The following is a 15,766-nucleotide window of genomic DNA, read 5'->3' as shown; positions in this document are numbered from 1 at the left end:
TCATGTACCGATAAAGCCCTTCAGGAAGATATCATTAGGTGTCATGTGCCCCCTGGTGGTCTCTTTGGAGATTCAAACTGATTTGGTTCCTGACTGTTTCTGAGGTGGTGGAAGACGTATTCAAGTACAGGTGCCACACAGTAAAAGTCCTGCAGGCTGTTACAGCAGCTGTGTGTCGGTTCAGATGTTGTTTAATTTGAATGTGGTGTGGCTGTGACACTGCGACCTAGTAAACACAGGCTGAACTACAGTTATTGTAACAGTTGTTAATGACTGACACCTGACAACTGTTGTCATGGAACGAGAGGAAGGCTGGGAAGACCGATGACAGGTGAGTGAGAGGAAATGCCTCTTCGGTGTTTACAATGTGTAGCGGGGGGGTAGTCGCACCAGGCATGGCCGTTAGCCAATCAGGTGAGAGCCATAAGTAGGCTCATGGGCAGCAGGGTTGCTGGACTGCAGACTAGTGCTGGGCTTTGGAGGGATGTTTTGCAGAGTGCTGTATATTATGTGAGTCACACTACTGTATTTTTATGACTGATGTATTAACATTTACCTCGTTATTAGTTAGTGTAGCCTGTCAGCAGTTGGAGCTGCAGCACTGACTGTGACAAAGCTCATAGAGGAGATGAACGTACTTTTAAAACACTTGAAGTCATAACTCAGGCAAATATGAACACACAGACATGACACACATATTTAGATTTAGTGTGATGTAGTTACTATCGCTGTTGTCCCTCCAGAATAAACCTCCGGAAATCTACTTAGAAACCGGAAGAAAAAGAAGCTGCAGAACTTCATTCAGAATCCTCATGTTTTTAAGTTTCCTTCAGCATCACAGTGATCCGGTGACAGTTGTCTGAACGTCCACACAGTACGCTGAGAAGACACAGTGATCGGTGACAGTTGTCTGAACATCCCACAGCGATTTGAGAACAGGAGCTGATCACAGGAGCTGATCACAGGAGCTGATCACAGCTGGTTCAGCTGCTTTTACTGGGACAGTTTGACTGAATGTGAACAAATATAGAATAAATTCAGGGCTCAAGTTGTGGGTCACAGCTGACTCACTGACTCCATGGCAACATTATACTTCAGACACGTACTGAAATGTCATGCTATATTTGAGGTAATTTACAAACAGTGTCTCCATTGCAGAGGTCTGACAAGTTGATTTTTGGCTCGACCACGACAACCAGGTCAGCCTCGCAAACGCGAATGTTGCTGCCTGATTGACTGACTGAGTGTTGGAGTTTTCCCATTGGTTGTTCCTCAAAATGAATCAGCGCAAACAGTTTCTATTACATCATCAGGGGTGTGGCCAACTTAGAGCCTTTGTCGCTGGATTTACTGACTTTTCAGACCCTTTAGTGACTTTTCTTCATAAAAGAACCTGATGACAAACCTCAGCTACTTCCTGTGGAACAGAGTCGCCAGTGTTGACCCACGAGCACGAGGTCTGGCTTTCCCTCCTCAGACACACCTCTCTATGGGTCTCATTCAACTGACCTCACGTCAGCTGAGACAGACGTGAATGAGCTTCTAACTTTCTCTTTGACTGATAATTTTACAGGTAAATACACCTGAAATCTCAGCTCAGCCGTCGTCTTTAACTCATGTGTCTGGTGACTCTGTCAGACGACGTCACGGTTATAAAATAAGGATCTTAGCAGCAGAGCAGCAGCTTGAAGTGGCTGCTGGTTAACATGTGTCTTAATGGGCCACGTTTCAGTCACTGTTTCACACTTGTTCCGTCGGCTGACAACAGAAACAAACGTGTAAATGAGAACAGCTTTATTGGGAATTCAGCTGCATTAAATCACTGTATATATGAGCAGATAGAGCAGGAGAGAAGGGAACAGATAAAGGGCTGAAACGAACTGACACTAGTCAGGATGCAAATACAATGCCACGATGTTGTGAGTATGCTAACTAGCGTATTACGTCTTCTGTTGATATTCAGCGATGTCTCCAGCAGGTTTTAACTATTTTCCATTGAACGTAGTAGTGTGTAGTTCACAGTGGATCCACAACAGTTTTAAACCACTAATTTCGCTCACTGAACAAACCTTGTTCAGCCATATAATAGGTTTTGACGTAGTCTTGTTATATTGTATAATGTCACTACAGAACTGACTCACTATTCTTTAAGAAACACATTTAAGGGCCATTATCAGAAATGATCGTCTCTCGAATAGTTGTTACCATTCCTTAAAAAATCAAGCATCAGTCGAGCGCTAGTAACCAGTAACTGTAGAGCAGAAAAAGTCACATATATCCTGCTGAAATGTGGCAGAGTACAAGTAGAAGGAAATGCAAGTACTTAAGTAAAGCACAAGTATCTTAAAACTGTGCCCAAGTACAGCACTGGAGTAAATATACTTAGTTACTTTCCCCCTCAGATTGTTTCATCTCTGATCGATTGGTTGATTATGGCCTGAAGATGATGACGTTGCTCAGATCTCCAGTGTAGAAATAAAAGCCCAAGAGTGCAGGGTTGAGCACACCGCACACCTGCCGTACCTGCTGCCAAGCAGTGTGTTAATTAGTCTGAGTCCACTCTGATGGTTCATTCCACTCTGCGTTTATTGATTGTAATCCTCATTAGCTTTCTATTGGTAATAATCCTTCATACATTTATTAATAATTCCAATGGTTTGTAATTAACGGTGATCCAAACAAACAGCAGCAGTGTCAGACTGAGTCAGTCGGACCCTGACGGTCGGATCAGTTTTCTGTCTCGGCTTCTTCTTCTCTCTTCATTGACAGCAGGCTGCTGTAGATTTCGGTCCAGTAGGAGACGTAGTCTGATCTCAGGTCGTAGCTGAAAAGACCAGACGAGACGAGTTACAGTTGAAATGTATCGTCTCTGTTCTCTAACAGTGAATCTTCATCCGTCTTCATCTCTGAAGGTCTTATTAGTTCCATCCCAGTTAAATACAATAGAATGGAAAATGGACAGAAGACTAAAGAGTCGGCTAAAGAGCAACATGATAATATAATGTGGCACTGGGAAGAATAGAGTAATACATTAGAATAAAATAAAGCAAAATAGTAGAGAAGAAAATATTAGAACGCAGTAAAATAGAGAAGCTATAGCAGAGCGCAGTAGCAGACAATAGAGTAGAAGGCAATAGAACTTAGTCAAAGACAGTGCATGACAGTAGACCACAGTAGACTAGACTAGATTATCTTTGAATATACTCCAGTATAATACAAGCAGAATACAGTAGAGGACAGTAGAGTCCAACACAACAGAAGTGTGTTCATTAGAATAGAAAGGCAGTAGAGCACAGTGCAGCAGGCAGCATCTCGGGATAATTAAGTAGAGGAGACCATCAAACACTGCAAAGCTCAGTAGACCTCGGTAGAACTGAGCCGAACTCAGCGTGGTACCTGACGGAGGACTTCCTGATCTTGTGGTTGATGGTCAGGTAGGGTCGGTGGTGTTTGGTGAAGGCGGGCCAGGGAACTGGGACTTTATTGTCACCTGTACTGGGATCACTGGACAGGAAGAGAAGAGGCAGAGCTGGGACCAGGTTCAGTGTACACTAGTTCAGAGCAGTTCCAGCCAGTTTCAACATGTTCAGACCCCTTTAAACCAGTTTTAAAACTAGATCATCCCTGTTCAGATCAAGGCTAACCAATGTAGACCAGTTTAAACAAGTTCATGTCATTTTAGACCAGTTGTAATTAGTTTATAGACAGGAAACACAAAGCTGCCACAATATTTAAACCAGTTCGCAACAAACCAGTGCAGACTCGTTTAAACACTTCAGATCAATTCAGACCAGTTCAACCAGTCCAAACCAGTTTACAACAGTTCAGACTACTTTGGACTAGTTCGGACTAGTTCAGACAAGCAAAGATATTATTTCATAACCAAACTGACCAGTAGTCTCGTTTGGTTCAGTAAAGCCCAGTACAGACCAGTATCTAATGGTGTGTTGTGTGCATGCTGGGAGTTTACCCGGTCCTGGCAAAGTTGGTCCAGTATGCGATCATGTACTTAGACAGGTCTCGGTGCCGGGGAAAGTAGACCAGCGGGGTGGAGAAGGGTTTACCGAACAGGTACTGCAGGTCCTCGGCGTGCTCCGCCTCCACCCAGCGTGGGAATCCTGGGATACGAGTCTTCATGTTGAACAGGTAGGAGTAGGTATGGGCTCCCCTGAGGGACAAACAACATCAGAGGTAAAGTCTGGCTAGTTTTTAAGTATTAAAATGGAACACAAGTTCAAACTCAGGTCCAGAACCAGCAGCCGCAGAATTTGTAATAAGGTAAAAACACAGATTGAGTGAGATACGCTGCGGGCTACGTCTCGGGACCCTGTGTTTTTTAGCCTAAATTATTTTACATTTTGGCAAGTTTTCCCCATTAAAAGTATGCCGAATTATCCGTGATCAGCTCCTGTTCTCGGTGTAGCCATGGATGTACAAAAAAAATAACTCTATCATTGACACTGAAGAAAACTTAAAAACATGAAAATTCTCAGGCAGGTTCTGCTGGTTATATGGAGCCTCTTTTTCTATGATTTCTAAACACATTTGTGGAGGTTTATTCATACTGAACATCAGAGACATTGATATCTTAGGAAAGTGTAAGTCGTGCTGAATCTAAAAATGTCTGTTTGTTCAGATCTGACTGAGTTAAGATTCAGAGAAGGCCTGTCAGTTTTATCAGGTACTGAGTGTTTTACAGTAGCTGCTGCAGCCGGATGTGTAGGTGAGCGGTCAGCTCAACAACCAAACTAAAACAAGCACTTCACAGTGAACGATAATCTTCATCAGTAAATGTCGTTTGGTCAGTCGAGATAAAAATTGCAGATACAATTGCAAAATTTCTATTTTTTCTGAATACATGGAGCAAGGACTATCGGTCCATGTCGGCTTAAAAGTTTAGATGGAAATTTCATTCTTGTCAAAGGACAGGGAGAAAAAAGTTGCTGAGGAAGATCGTCTGATATCATCCATATGGGCTTCTGCTAGTGTTTGCACTATCTGGTCAGATGCTGCATTGTCTTGTACTGATAGTTACCGTGTGCAATGACAATAAATGTACACCTAATCCAGTTAAATATTATTTACAAATCTGTGAGTAGTAACCGTTTTGTTTTGCATCTCAGCTTCTTGAGGTTTGCGCATGAACAAGAGACGTGCAAAATAAAAAACAGAACTGCTGCGATAACAAACTCTGACCACCACCATCTGCAACGGTTACTTTAAACCTGGATCCTGGACCAATCAGATCTGACCTGGAGTTGTTGGCATGGAGTTGAAGTGCGATCTGAGTTGGGACCAGGAAGAGGAAGTCAGTCTCCATGTCGGCCACCGTCTTCTTCATCATCGCCGGCTCCGGAACCGACCCCCAGTGAGACGAGTAAAGGTTGTAGGCCGATTCGATGGCAGCGTCCCCCTTCTCTTTAGTCAGACCGGCCAGCAGACCCTTCACGTCCTTCCTGAGGAGCACACAGGAGGACAACGCTGATTACCCAGCATATCATAAAATTTCATCTCAAAATATCACCGCGCTCTTTTTTTTACGGCAACAACTTCATTATGTCATTGTTTCGAGTAACAGATTCCAAATGATCAGGTGGCCAAAATAGTTTGGGCCAACAGTGATTTGAATCCAGCTGTCTGGTTACACGACTCGTTGGACTTATTCTGTTGCTGTGACGAATGACGCAGCAGAATCAACCCAAGAACTCCTGGTTCCGGGTGCCAACATCTAGCCAAAAACTAGCAACATATAATTCTAACTGGAGCTGGACCCGTGCCCGATTCTTAGCCACATGTGGCTGCCAGTCATGGGCCTGAACTGGCTCCCATCTGGTCCTCTGCAGGCTGTTCCACCAGCAGGGTGTAAACTCACATACAGTTCAGTCAGAGCAAAGTGCACGAGTCACACTAAAATATAAAGTAAAAACAAAATGCATCATACACGTTAGTAAGGGTTCAGATAACACATAAACCCCATAAAACCAGATTAATTTTAAACAGACTAAACAATCGAGATATAACGTTTTAATCAGTGAGCTTCACAGGTACTGGTAGGTGGATTTTGTTAACTTTGCACAGAGCCAGGCTAGCAGTTTACCCCTGTTTCCAGTCTTTATGCTAAGCTAGGCTAACCAGCTGCTTGCTGTAGCTTCATATTAACATACAACCATGAGAGTTGGATCAGTCTGAACACTGAACTCTCAGAGAGAAAAACAAGAAGAGGACTTAACCAGAAGTTTAACTGTTCCTTTAACATTTCATTATTATATTATCTATGTAGCTTTTTGATATTTCACTATAGGTGACTGACAAAGATTTTGATAAAGAATGTTTTCCTTTTTAGTTATTTTTCCTGAATTTTTAACTTTACCGTTATGTTTTTGCATGAAGTGCCAAGTGTATGACATTGATTCATTACAATAATTAGAATGGCTGTTTAATTTTGATGAGTTTAAGTTTTCTAACTTTCTCTCAAAAGCCTGGAAAAGAAGGCAAGATGGATTATTCTCCAGTACAACATGATGTACGTCAGCGAGTGATGAACTCCGTTGTAGATAATGAAGGTCTGAAGAGTTGATTGTGGAAGAAGATTAAGCTGCTTCTCGGTTTTTGGACTTGCTCTGTTGTTTGCAAATGTCAACGCAGCCCTCTGGTCTTGATTCAGACATTTGAGTCGACCACACAGTGATGTCACACATGTGTTTTTCAAAGCAATAAAGGGTCTGGAATTATCAGGATCAAAAGCTGCATAGCGTTGGGTATCATCTGCATATTGATGAAACTTAATATTGTATGTGAGTATGATGACTTCCGTATATGGTAACACATAAAGACTATAAAGAGGCGGGCCCTGAGCAGAGCCCTGTGGGACTCCAAATTAATTGTAGTAGTGGAATCCAAGGCTAAAAATATAATATTCTCAATTTTTTTGCATTGCATGATGTTAAATCTGTGTCTATGGTGACTTGTAAAAATTTTACTAGAATATAAATTGAAATCTCTTCGAGTTTGGTTTTACCGGTCTTGTGCAGTCCCTACAGCAGGTTTGCAGTCCCATGGTGTTTCAGTACTCACACAGAGGTGTTGGCTGTACTGTTGTTGATTGAGGGAACGTCAATTCCGGCAAAAATGTGTCCATCCATGCTGTTGACGCCGGCCATGTAATCAAACTGAGCAGCATTGTGGAACAGCTTACTGGGCTCATCGGGGATAAAATCGCCATCAACCACCGGAGAGAATTCAAGGAGATCCATGACCACACCTGCAGAGAGCACAGACAGACAGAGACAGAGTCTGCGTCTCTGCTCTTCAGACTCATAAACCTTAACTCATTCTGTCCACAAGGGATCAGGACTGTCCCACCACAAAACCATTAAGTGTTTGAGAGGTTTTTCTTTGCTTTTTCTGCACATTTTCGATATTTCTGCAATTTCTGAGACTTTTTTTAGGTTATTACTCGATTCATGGAGTTTTAATGTTAAACATGATGGCAGAGGAATTCCGAAATTAATATAACCTAACAAAAAGACATTACATAAACACACAAAAAAGACAGAGGTGCCAACAAGTTAACATGCACAGAACAGAAAGCAACGCATCTGGATTTTTATCATACATGATAAAGATCATGTTAATTTTCATTTCATTGTATTTAAAAACTGAATTGCATTATTCTACCCTGTTATCTGTATTTCAGTGTTTCGTTTGCCACACTTTAAAAACACCATCAAATAATAAACATTAGACTGACATTTGTAAACTGTTCTTGTTTGTTTGTTTTGGGGTCTAAATTCTGCCCCCTACTGGTCAAAGCTGACCTTTTCCAAGAATAAGCAGCACGTCGATTTTTCCAGCCATGGTGAGGCCGACCGGGTCGCTCATCTTGAGACACGTTAACATCTCTTCCTCATCACGTCTCCAACAGCCGACCTTACGCGCAACCTGCAGAAAGAGAAGGTTCCTGGTTTCCACTAATCTTGTTAACGATCAATGAGCAATGAGCTTTTTAAATAAGGTTTGCTCCGGTTTTCAGGTGGCGAAGTGCAGCAGAGTGTTTGTGGACCTTCTTGGTGAGAGCCATGGGGTTCTTCTGTAGAGCCCAGGGGCTGAGGGCCACACCACACTGCGTGATCGCTCTGCGGAATAACCCTTTACTGTAGGGAGACAACATCTGAGGAGACAGAGACAGACAGACATACAGGGAGAGAGAGAGACAGGCAGACGGAGAGATGGACGGAGAGACAGGCAGATGGTGAGACGGGCAGAGAGAGAGACAGGGTCCGGACCTGTCAGTCAGTTCCAACAAACCTCCACTCATTTGTATTGAAGTTGATGAAAAATCAAAATTATCCAATATGATTTCAAGGCTAAACTTTTTTTAATTATAGAATTATGAGGAAGTCATAATGAGTTATGGAAAAAAAAAGTTATGACACTAAGTCACAGTTTTGACCAATAAAAGTCTTTTTTCTTTTGTTTTTGATTTTCTATCTTTATAAACTAAACTAAAAAAATCTAAATGATGGAAATCAGAATTTATGAATTACAGATTTGATTTACTAAATTGAGATTAAGGGATCAAAAGTCAGAATTATTTACCATTCTGTCCACTGCCACCAGAAAACGTACTTAAATATAGATTTAATGTTGGAAGTGAAGAATATTTTTGACTTAAAAGTAGTGTTTTTGTCATTTCTAACATTTAATCTATGTTATTCTATTCCTATATGTGCCTATATGTTTATTTTTACTTATTTTGACTTAGTAACTCAGTAATTTTGACTGAATAGACAATCTTCATTGCTCTCAGAATTTTGATTTAGTAAATCTTATTGTCTTTTTTTACTTTTAGTCGTAATTTTAAGCTTCAGTGGGCATATTTATTTTATTCATTCCTAACATTTAGTTTTTTCTTTCATTTTCTGGTGGAAATGAACTTTCTTGTGTTGTAAGTGATGGCGGAGCTAAAGTGTTGGGCAGGCATCATGGCTGACAGCCTTCAGCTTCAGTGCGACTCATGTTTCTTCTGTTTCAGACTGAATTCCTCTGACTGTCGGTTACCGGCAGCGCAGCTCACGCATCATGAACTCTGACAGATGTCTTTGACCTCTGACCTGGAAGCTGACGCCGGCGGCTCCGGACGATTGGCCGAAGATGGTGATGTTGTCAGGGTTCCCTCCGAACGCCTCGATGTTCCTGTGGACCCAGGAGATGGCAGCGTGCTGATCCCACAGACCGTAGTTACCTGAGAGGTGAGAGAAGCCACCTGATTACTGAGGTAACCTGAAACATCAGGAGGAGTTTTTCTACATCAAACTGTCGTCCTGTTCATAAACCACTGATCCTCTGCAGTAATCCGACTGATTTGGCTTCTTAGTTTTCCTCCTTCATGCTGTCATTTATTTATGGTCGGCTAATGAATATATTCATACCTTCCCACCCGCAAAGACAAAAAAAGGAAAAATACTTGTTTGTTCATGTTGTAACTACTACTTTGTATATACTCTGTTTACTAATAAAATGCTGATTATTATTATTATTATTATCATCATCATCATCATCATCATCATTATTATTATAGTATTTTGTTTCTGTCGCAGGAAAATGACGTCTCCATTTTTAGTTTTTCTCCCCCAAAGCTCTGATTGGTTGATTCTTTTTTCATTCAAGAAAACAATGGTCAGTGAACACAACAGCAGACCTAGGCGACGTGATTCTGGGTTCTGGAACCAGAACCAGAGTGGCAGTAGTCAGTCCCGGCTGTAGAACCAGACCAAATCTTGTGAGTTAAGAGTTTAATTTGGAAATGAAACGCTGATAATGAACTGAGCCTGAAGGCCACATGTGAGTCCTTTTCTCTCCAGCTTGTTTCTCAACCCTGTGGAGTTTGTGACCACCAGAGCTGCTATGGAGCAAAGTTATAATGATCCCTGTTTTATTTGACCTTGTGCTCTACAGTGTTTCACCTTGTCCCACTGATCTACAGGTGGCAGGAACGCCATGGAAATCCAAAAAAAAATCGACTTAGTCAAATGTTTCATGAGGAAGGAAAGACACTCACACTTTGTTCACAAGAAAAATCCAAATGGAAGCTTTAAACCAGATATGGTGGATGGAAAATGAAGTCTGAAGCCGGTTTCTCTCTTTCTCAGAAACCGGTTGTGGTTTTTCCAGCACAAGTTTCTGGTTCAAGATAAAAATCTGGTGTTGTGGTTTTCAGGCAACTATCTAAAGACATCACATCAAACTCTACTGAGGGGAGTACTGGGTCAAATACGATGAAGGCTAGAACCTGAACCACCTCCCACCTGATACCTGAACTACAACTGTAGTCCTCACAACATCAGTGGAAACACAAGTTGTGATCGTGGATTCTGTCCAACTCGTCACATCTGAGGAGCATTTAGCAGCTGAACTAACAGCCACAGTTTATCTGCTAACGGACTGATAAGTCTACAAACACATGCATGCTGGGAAACAACCAGCAGGTACCATAACAAACCAGTTCAATTCCAGTCCAACCCCTAAACACTAAGCCCGTGTACTTTGGTATGGAGGATCTCACCTGCTAGAACTTTTAGACTTTAACTCAGGAGAACGTCCACCAAGTGCAGCGGGAAGATAATTTAGATCGTCAGTTAACTCTTTGGTTCAGTTCACATTTGCTGGTCAAATCTTTAAAAATAATCAGAATCCTTGTACCTGTAACAGTGGTGTCATTCTGCCTCGTTCACATCTGTTTGTTTCTTCCAGATCAGACATTTTGTTCAGGAGGTGTTCCCTCTTTCCCTGGGTACCAAATTTACCGATGAAGATTGGGAGCGCGCACAAGACTTGGTACTAATGTCAGCGCTCGACAGGGGCCACGTGGTGTGGACCTGTCCCCACTTATCTGAGTATTGGACTAAAATAAGTAAAACACCTCAAAATGCTTCTGCCATAATAAGTACTCCCAATCCACGTTCAGAGATTTTTGGTGTTTCCTATGATGATAGTCTGTCCAGCTCACGGCAAAAAGTCTTTGCCTTCACTACCTTGCTGCTTAGGCGCCTTATTGTTACGAAATGGAAGCGTGTCTCGCCCCCTAAATCCAAAGACTGGATCAGGCAGGTACTGAACCACATCAAGCTGGAGAAAATACAGATACAAGAGCGCCTTAAAAACCTTTCATACAATTTGGAAACCCTTTCTGAATCAAGGTTTGTGTTTGACTGTCGATGTTCTTGTTGAGCGTTGTACTGGATGAGGTGTTCGGTGTTATACGTTGACGTTAAATTATAGGTAAAATTTGAGTAACAGTACAAAATAACCGTGTTGTTGTTTTGGTCAGACCTGGCAGTCGGGCGTCTCCGGTGCTGAGGAAACCCATCGTACCAACTCTGTAGTTCACCGTGACGATGATGACCCCACCCCTGTCGGCCATCTCTTTCCCATCGTACAGAGAGTCTCCGAGGATCGCCACGTCGTTGGACGCCCCCATCAGGAATGCACCGCCGAACAGGTACACCATCACCGGGAGGTTGCTCGACACTGGAGACAGAGAGCAGGAGGGTTAGACGGGCAGGTGGGGGGTAACGGACCCGGGGCTACTGGATCGTCTCGCCGCAGTTCCTCTGACGTCCACTAGACGCCGCGGTGATCACACTCGGACTGCGCTGAAGCGGATGAGAAAAACCTCGGGGCCGGTACAGCCTGGTCACATGAAGGCCTCAGGAGACCATGCAACTGTGTAACCACGGTGACGAATCCTTTCAACGCGCTACGAGTGACTTCATCACTTTAGAATTACTGATCTACTGTCAAAGAATTTTCCCTCAAATTCTTTATATGTGAGCTGGAGAAATATGTGATGACAACAAAATGCAGCTCCAAAACAATCTTCTTTAATTAGAAAATTTATATATAAAATAATTTAGTTATTCTAAAATAATTTTGCAGTGAATCCAGGCTGAATGATGAATCATTTTTATATTGAAATTAAAATTGAAAAGAGCAGCTGCCGCAGTTTAAATCTCAATCAAATATCAATATTGGTCAACAATCACAATAGGGTATTTTCCTGGAATCATTCAGCCCGACAGTGAGCTGTGACCATTTTAACGCTTTTAGTTACATAAATTCAAAAGTCAAATACACCGCCAATGGCGTTGAGCCGGCGGGAAAGCACTGGCCACACGAAACTCATTTTACAGGTCGGACTGGTCCCTGGAGAGTCCTCCCAGAATCAGTCCAGCTTCTTCTTCTGCTGCTGTCAGTCTGAGGGGAGACTTTCACAATAAATGTTGTGTACACGGACGTTTGACATAAGAAGGATTTTCTGATTCCAGTAGCTGACAGAGGTGGTGGTGAGCAGTAAATTTAAACTCCAGGCTTCAACATGTCCGTGCGTGCGTGTGTTACCTACGTGATCGACCCTGTGGAACGAAGATGTTCAGGTAGAGACAGTCCTCGCTGCCCTGGGTTTTTGTCTGCAGCAGCGTCACCTGCAGGCAGCGATCACGATACTTCGTGGCCTTCAGGATTCCTTGAAGCAACAGACACAACAGATACTGTCTGTAAACCTGCTCTGGCACCAGAAACCAAGTCAGTGGTTTGTTGAATTTATTCATGATGCTATTTTGGAGAAAAAAACTTCCTCTGATTGTAACTGAAGCTTATACTTCCACACGGGTGCAAGAGTCTGCAAGGGTCAGAAAAGAGCCCATGTCCTTGTACCACAGCCAGATCCCCTCTCGCTCTGCTGAACGTGTACCCATAAAGCAGCTGTTTCGGTCATCTTCACTGTAAAACGCACATTTCCTGTCACTGTGCTTTTATTTTGAAAGCACGGCTACCCGCCACAGAGTGAGCGACACAGAAGAGCAGTTTTCATTGCGGTTCTATCGATATTTACACTGATATTAAAGTTGTGTGACAAAATAATCCACGCTCAAAGGTCCACCCACTCGCTTCGTCAAGCTCAACCACATCTCATGGCATCGCTGATCAAAGCGTCAAAGTTGAATCTGACTTGACAGCGACACGGAGCTGGGAGGAAGTTCTGGGGATTTGAGGGCACAGTACAATCGATCACTCACTAACTTGGCAGATTTCTCCTACAAATCTTTAAGACCGTGGCGACGAAGCAGCAGCAGAGGAACCAGACCAGACACTTCTGACGGGCCTCCTTGATAAATCAGTTTGTTTCCTTTCAGTTTGTTCTGCTGAGTTCAACTTGTAGCACTACAGTACCCATGAGCCTCAGTGGCTGTTGCTATGGAGACGACTCCATTCGTATCCAGAACCAAACTCCACAGCTGCTGAGTTGATCCATAAGTTAAAGGTCAACCTCTGACTTCAGCCCAACATCAGCTGACCCTCTCTGATTGGACGACTTGCAACACAGTGAACTCTGGGACTCGTAGTTGCCGTGGACTGGATGAAATGTGAGTGATGTATCAGTGAGTTACCGCTCCATCCAGGATGAGGCTTTGGTTTCTCCCACTTTCCGGGGACGTCAGCGAAGGGGATTCCTTGAAAGACTTCGACGGTCCTGAAGAGTCCCATCCTGTGACTCTTCCCCTCCACCCGACCCCCCTCCGTCTGCACCACACCCAGCTACACACACACACACACACACACGAAAAACGAAACACACAAACATATACATACACACACACCATTTAGGTGTTTTATATACAAACCGGTATCTCCAAGGATAACGTAGCTGTCGGTCAGTATTCATTCAGATGTCACCTGTTGACTCTGTGATTTACAAACTGTTTCGCAGAGACACTGAAGGCAACGCCAGCAGGACACAGAGACATTAAATTAACCCCTCAGATCCTGTCACACTGACGGATTTTAAAATGTGACGTCTGTCCAGTTACTGCTGAGACTCGAACTCACCGGTAACAGTTACCTGACGAAAGAACCCCACAGCAAAGTGTGTGAGACGCTGCTCTGCTTCCAGGGCGAGCAGGGCAGGAAGACGGACCAGGAAAAGGAACTTTCTCACCTTTTAAATACTCATTCATAAACACACAAACCTGACTTTCTTCCGCTGGGTGCAGTCCACACATCGTTTTATCGTCATAAAAAGTTTAATTTGAAGATTTTTTCAGTTGGGAGAGCAGCACCTTGACAAAATTCGTCTCGGTTCTTATTAGATGACGAAAAGTACAAACTGTTTTTGATTTAAGAACTCCAGCAGTAATAGTTTAATTCTAATGATGTTTAAAAATTGCAGACGAAAACGAAGGTTTAATTCTGCTCTTTTCGAGGGTCCAACTGACTTTACTTCAGTGTCTCCTGAAACCAAACCTACACGGCTGTTCACCAGACCGATCGCTCCCCATTGGTCGGAGCCACACTCACCCGCCAGACCGACTGACACGTTCACAAGTAGAATATAGAAAGTGAATGAGGATGTTGCTCACCTTGGCAGCGGAGGCCGAGTCCAGCCAGACGCCAATCAGAACCAGCAGCAGCCGCGTCGCCATCTGTTCACCTGTCTGTCCCTCTGCTTCGCACACTGGACGCCTGCTGCTATTTATACTCCGATGCCTGATGGGAACCTCTTATCTCCAGCGGGTCTGCTGCTGGCAAACATTGAGTGAAATCCTCATCACTGTTTCAAAACTCTTCAGACCAGGAGGAGACATACGGTCCCTTCCCTGTACTGTGCTGTAGATTTCATTGTAAATGGATAAAATCGACATTTTCCCATCAGTCCACACTCAATAAACCCTCGTGACAAAGTTGAAACATGTTCTTAGAAATTTTTGCAAATTTATTACAAATCAAAAACTGAAATCACTCATTGAGAAAAGTATTCAGACCCTTTGCTGTGGCTCTAAACTATTTGGCTGGATCCTGTTTGCCTTAATTATCCTTGAGATGAGTCTAGAACTTGACTGAAGTCCACCTGGGACAAACTGAACTGATAGGACAGAGTTTAGAAAAACACACACCCGTGTCTATAGAGAAGGGCCTTGGTCAGGGAGGTGACCAAGACCCCAACGGTCAATCGGGTGAGACTGAGGCAACTCTTAGCAAAAGGCAGATCACAGCCTGCTGGGAGTTTGTCAAACGGCATTTAAAAGGCTCCGAAAGCAGCAGGGACAGGGAGACTGCAGCCAAGCACAGAGAGGTCCTTGTAGAAAACCTGCTCCAGAGTGCAGGCCACCTGAGACTGGGAGGACGTTCACCTTTCAGCAGGACAATGAGCCAAAGCGCGCAGCCAAGACAACGCTGGAGTGGCTTCGGGACCAGTCTCTGACTGTCCTTTAGTGGCCCAGCCAACGACCAGACTGAAACCCCGTAGAAGATCTGAGGAGAGACCTGAAGATGGCAGGTCACAGACGCCATCACTTTGAAAAATGCCGAGGGTGTTGGTGGTGGGGCGTGGATGTGTGGGGCAGGAGTTGTGTGACCACAAGGCACCTGTGCTAGAGGGCTCTTTGGAGGTGGACGTGGAGGTCTTTTCCCCTCCAGAAGCCCCTGAAGCGGATATTAGTGTGGTGGAGGACCGTGGTGGTCCTGAGCTGTATCTGTTCCAGCCGTTGGCTCCAGACCCAGTAACGCCCCAAGCCAGAGCTCTCAGAAACAAGCGTGTAGCTGGAATAGCTCTCTCTGAAAAATGCTGATTGCAAACGTACATAGCAGTGTGTTGCTATCACAGACTCCCACTCAAGGACGGGTGCTGGGGCAGGTGGGCCGCCCCCCTCTGATTTGAGTGCTTTAACTCTTTTTTTTTTAATAGAAATATTGAAAGGTTGACTCTATG

The 15,766-nt window shown here is 43.6% G+C and overlaps 1 protein-coding gene across 2 annotated transcripts; it reads right to left on the bottom strand.

Moving 5' to 3' along the window:
* Window positions 1-2,583: 2,583 nt before the first annotated feature.
* LOC120804923 (bile salt-activated lipase-like) lies at window positions 2,584-14,567 on the bottom strand. Of its 2 annotated transcripts, none has more exons than XM_040154659.1 (12): window positions 14,418-14,567; window positions 13,449-13,596; window positions 12,404-12,523; window positions 11,332-11,529; window positions 9,114-9,244; window positions 8,063-8,170; window positions 7,818-7,941; window positions 7,075-7,261; window positions 5,253-5,456; window positions 3,971-4,168; window positions 3,397-3,504; window positions 2,584-2,824 (listed from the first exon to the last, which is right to left on the bottom strand). In XM_040154659.1, the coding sequence occupies exons 1-12, from the start codon at window positions 14,478-14,480 to the stop codon at window positions 2,728-2,730; spliced, it is 1,686 nt and encodes a 561-aa protein (XP_040010593.1). In that variant the 5' UTR covers window positions 14,481-14,567; the 3' UTR covers window positions 2,584-2,727. The 2 variants fall into 2 exon arrangements, with proteins under 2 accessions (XP_040010593.1, XP_040010594.1); XM_040154660.1 differs by lacking the exon at window positions 14,418-14,567 and adding an exon at window positions 14,356-14,372.
* Between the last annotated feature and the right edge of the window lie 1,199 nt (window positions 14,568-15,766).

This window comes from Xiphias gladius, chromosome 19 (assembly GCF_016859285.1).
Source record: "Xiphias gladius isolate SHS-SW01 ecotype Sanya breed wild chromosome 19, ASM1685928v1, whole genome shotgun sequence".
Taxonomy (NCBI): Eukaryota; Metazoa; Chordata; class Actinopteri; order Istiophoriformes; family Xiphiidae; genus Xiphias; species Xiphias gladius.
This window is presented reverse-complemented; position numbering and strand designations above follow the sequence as displayed.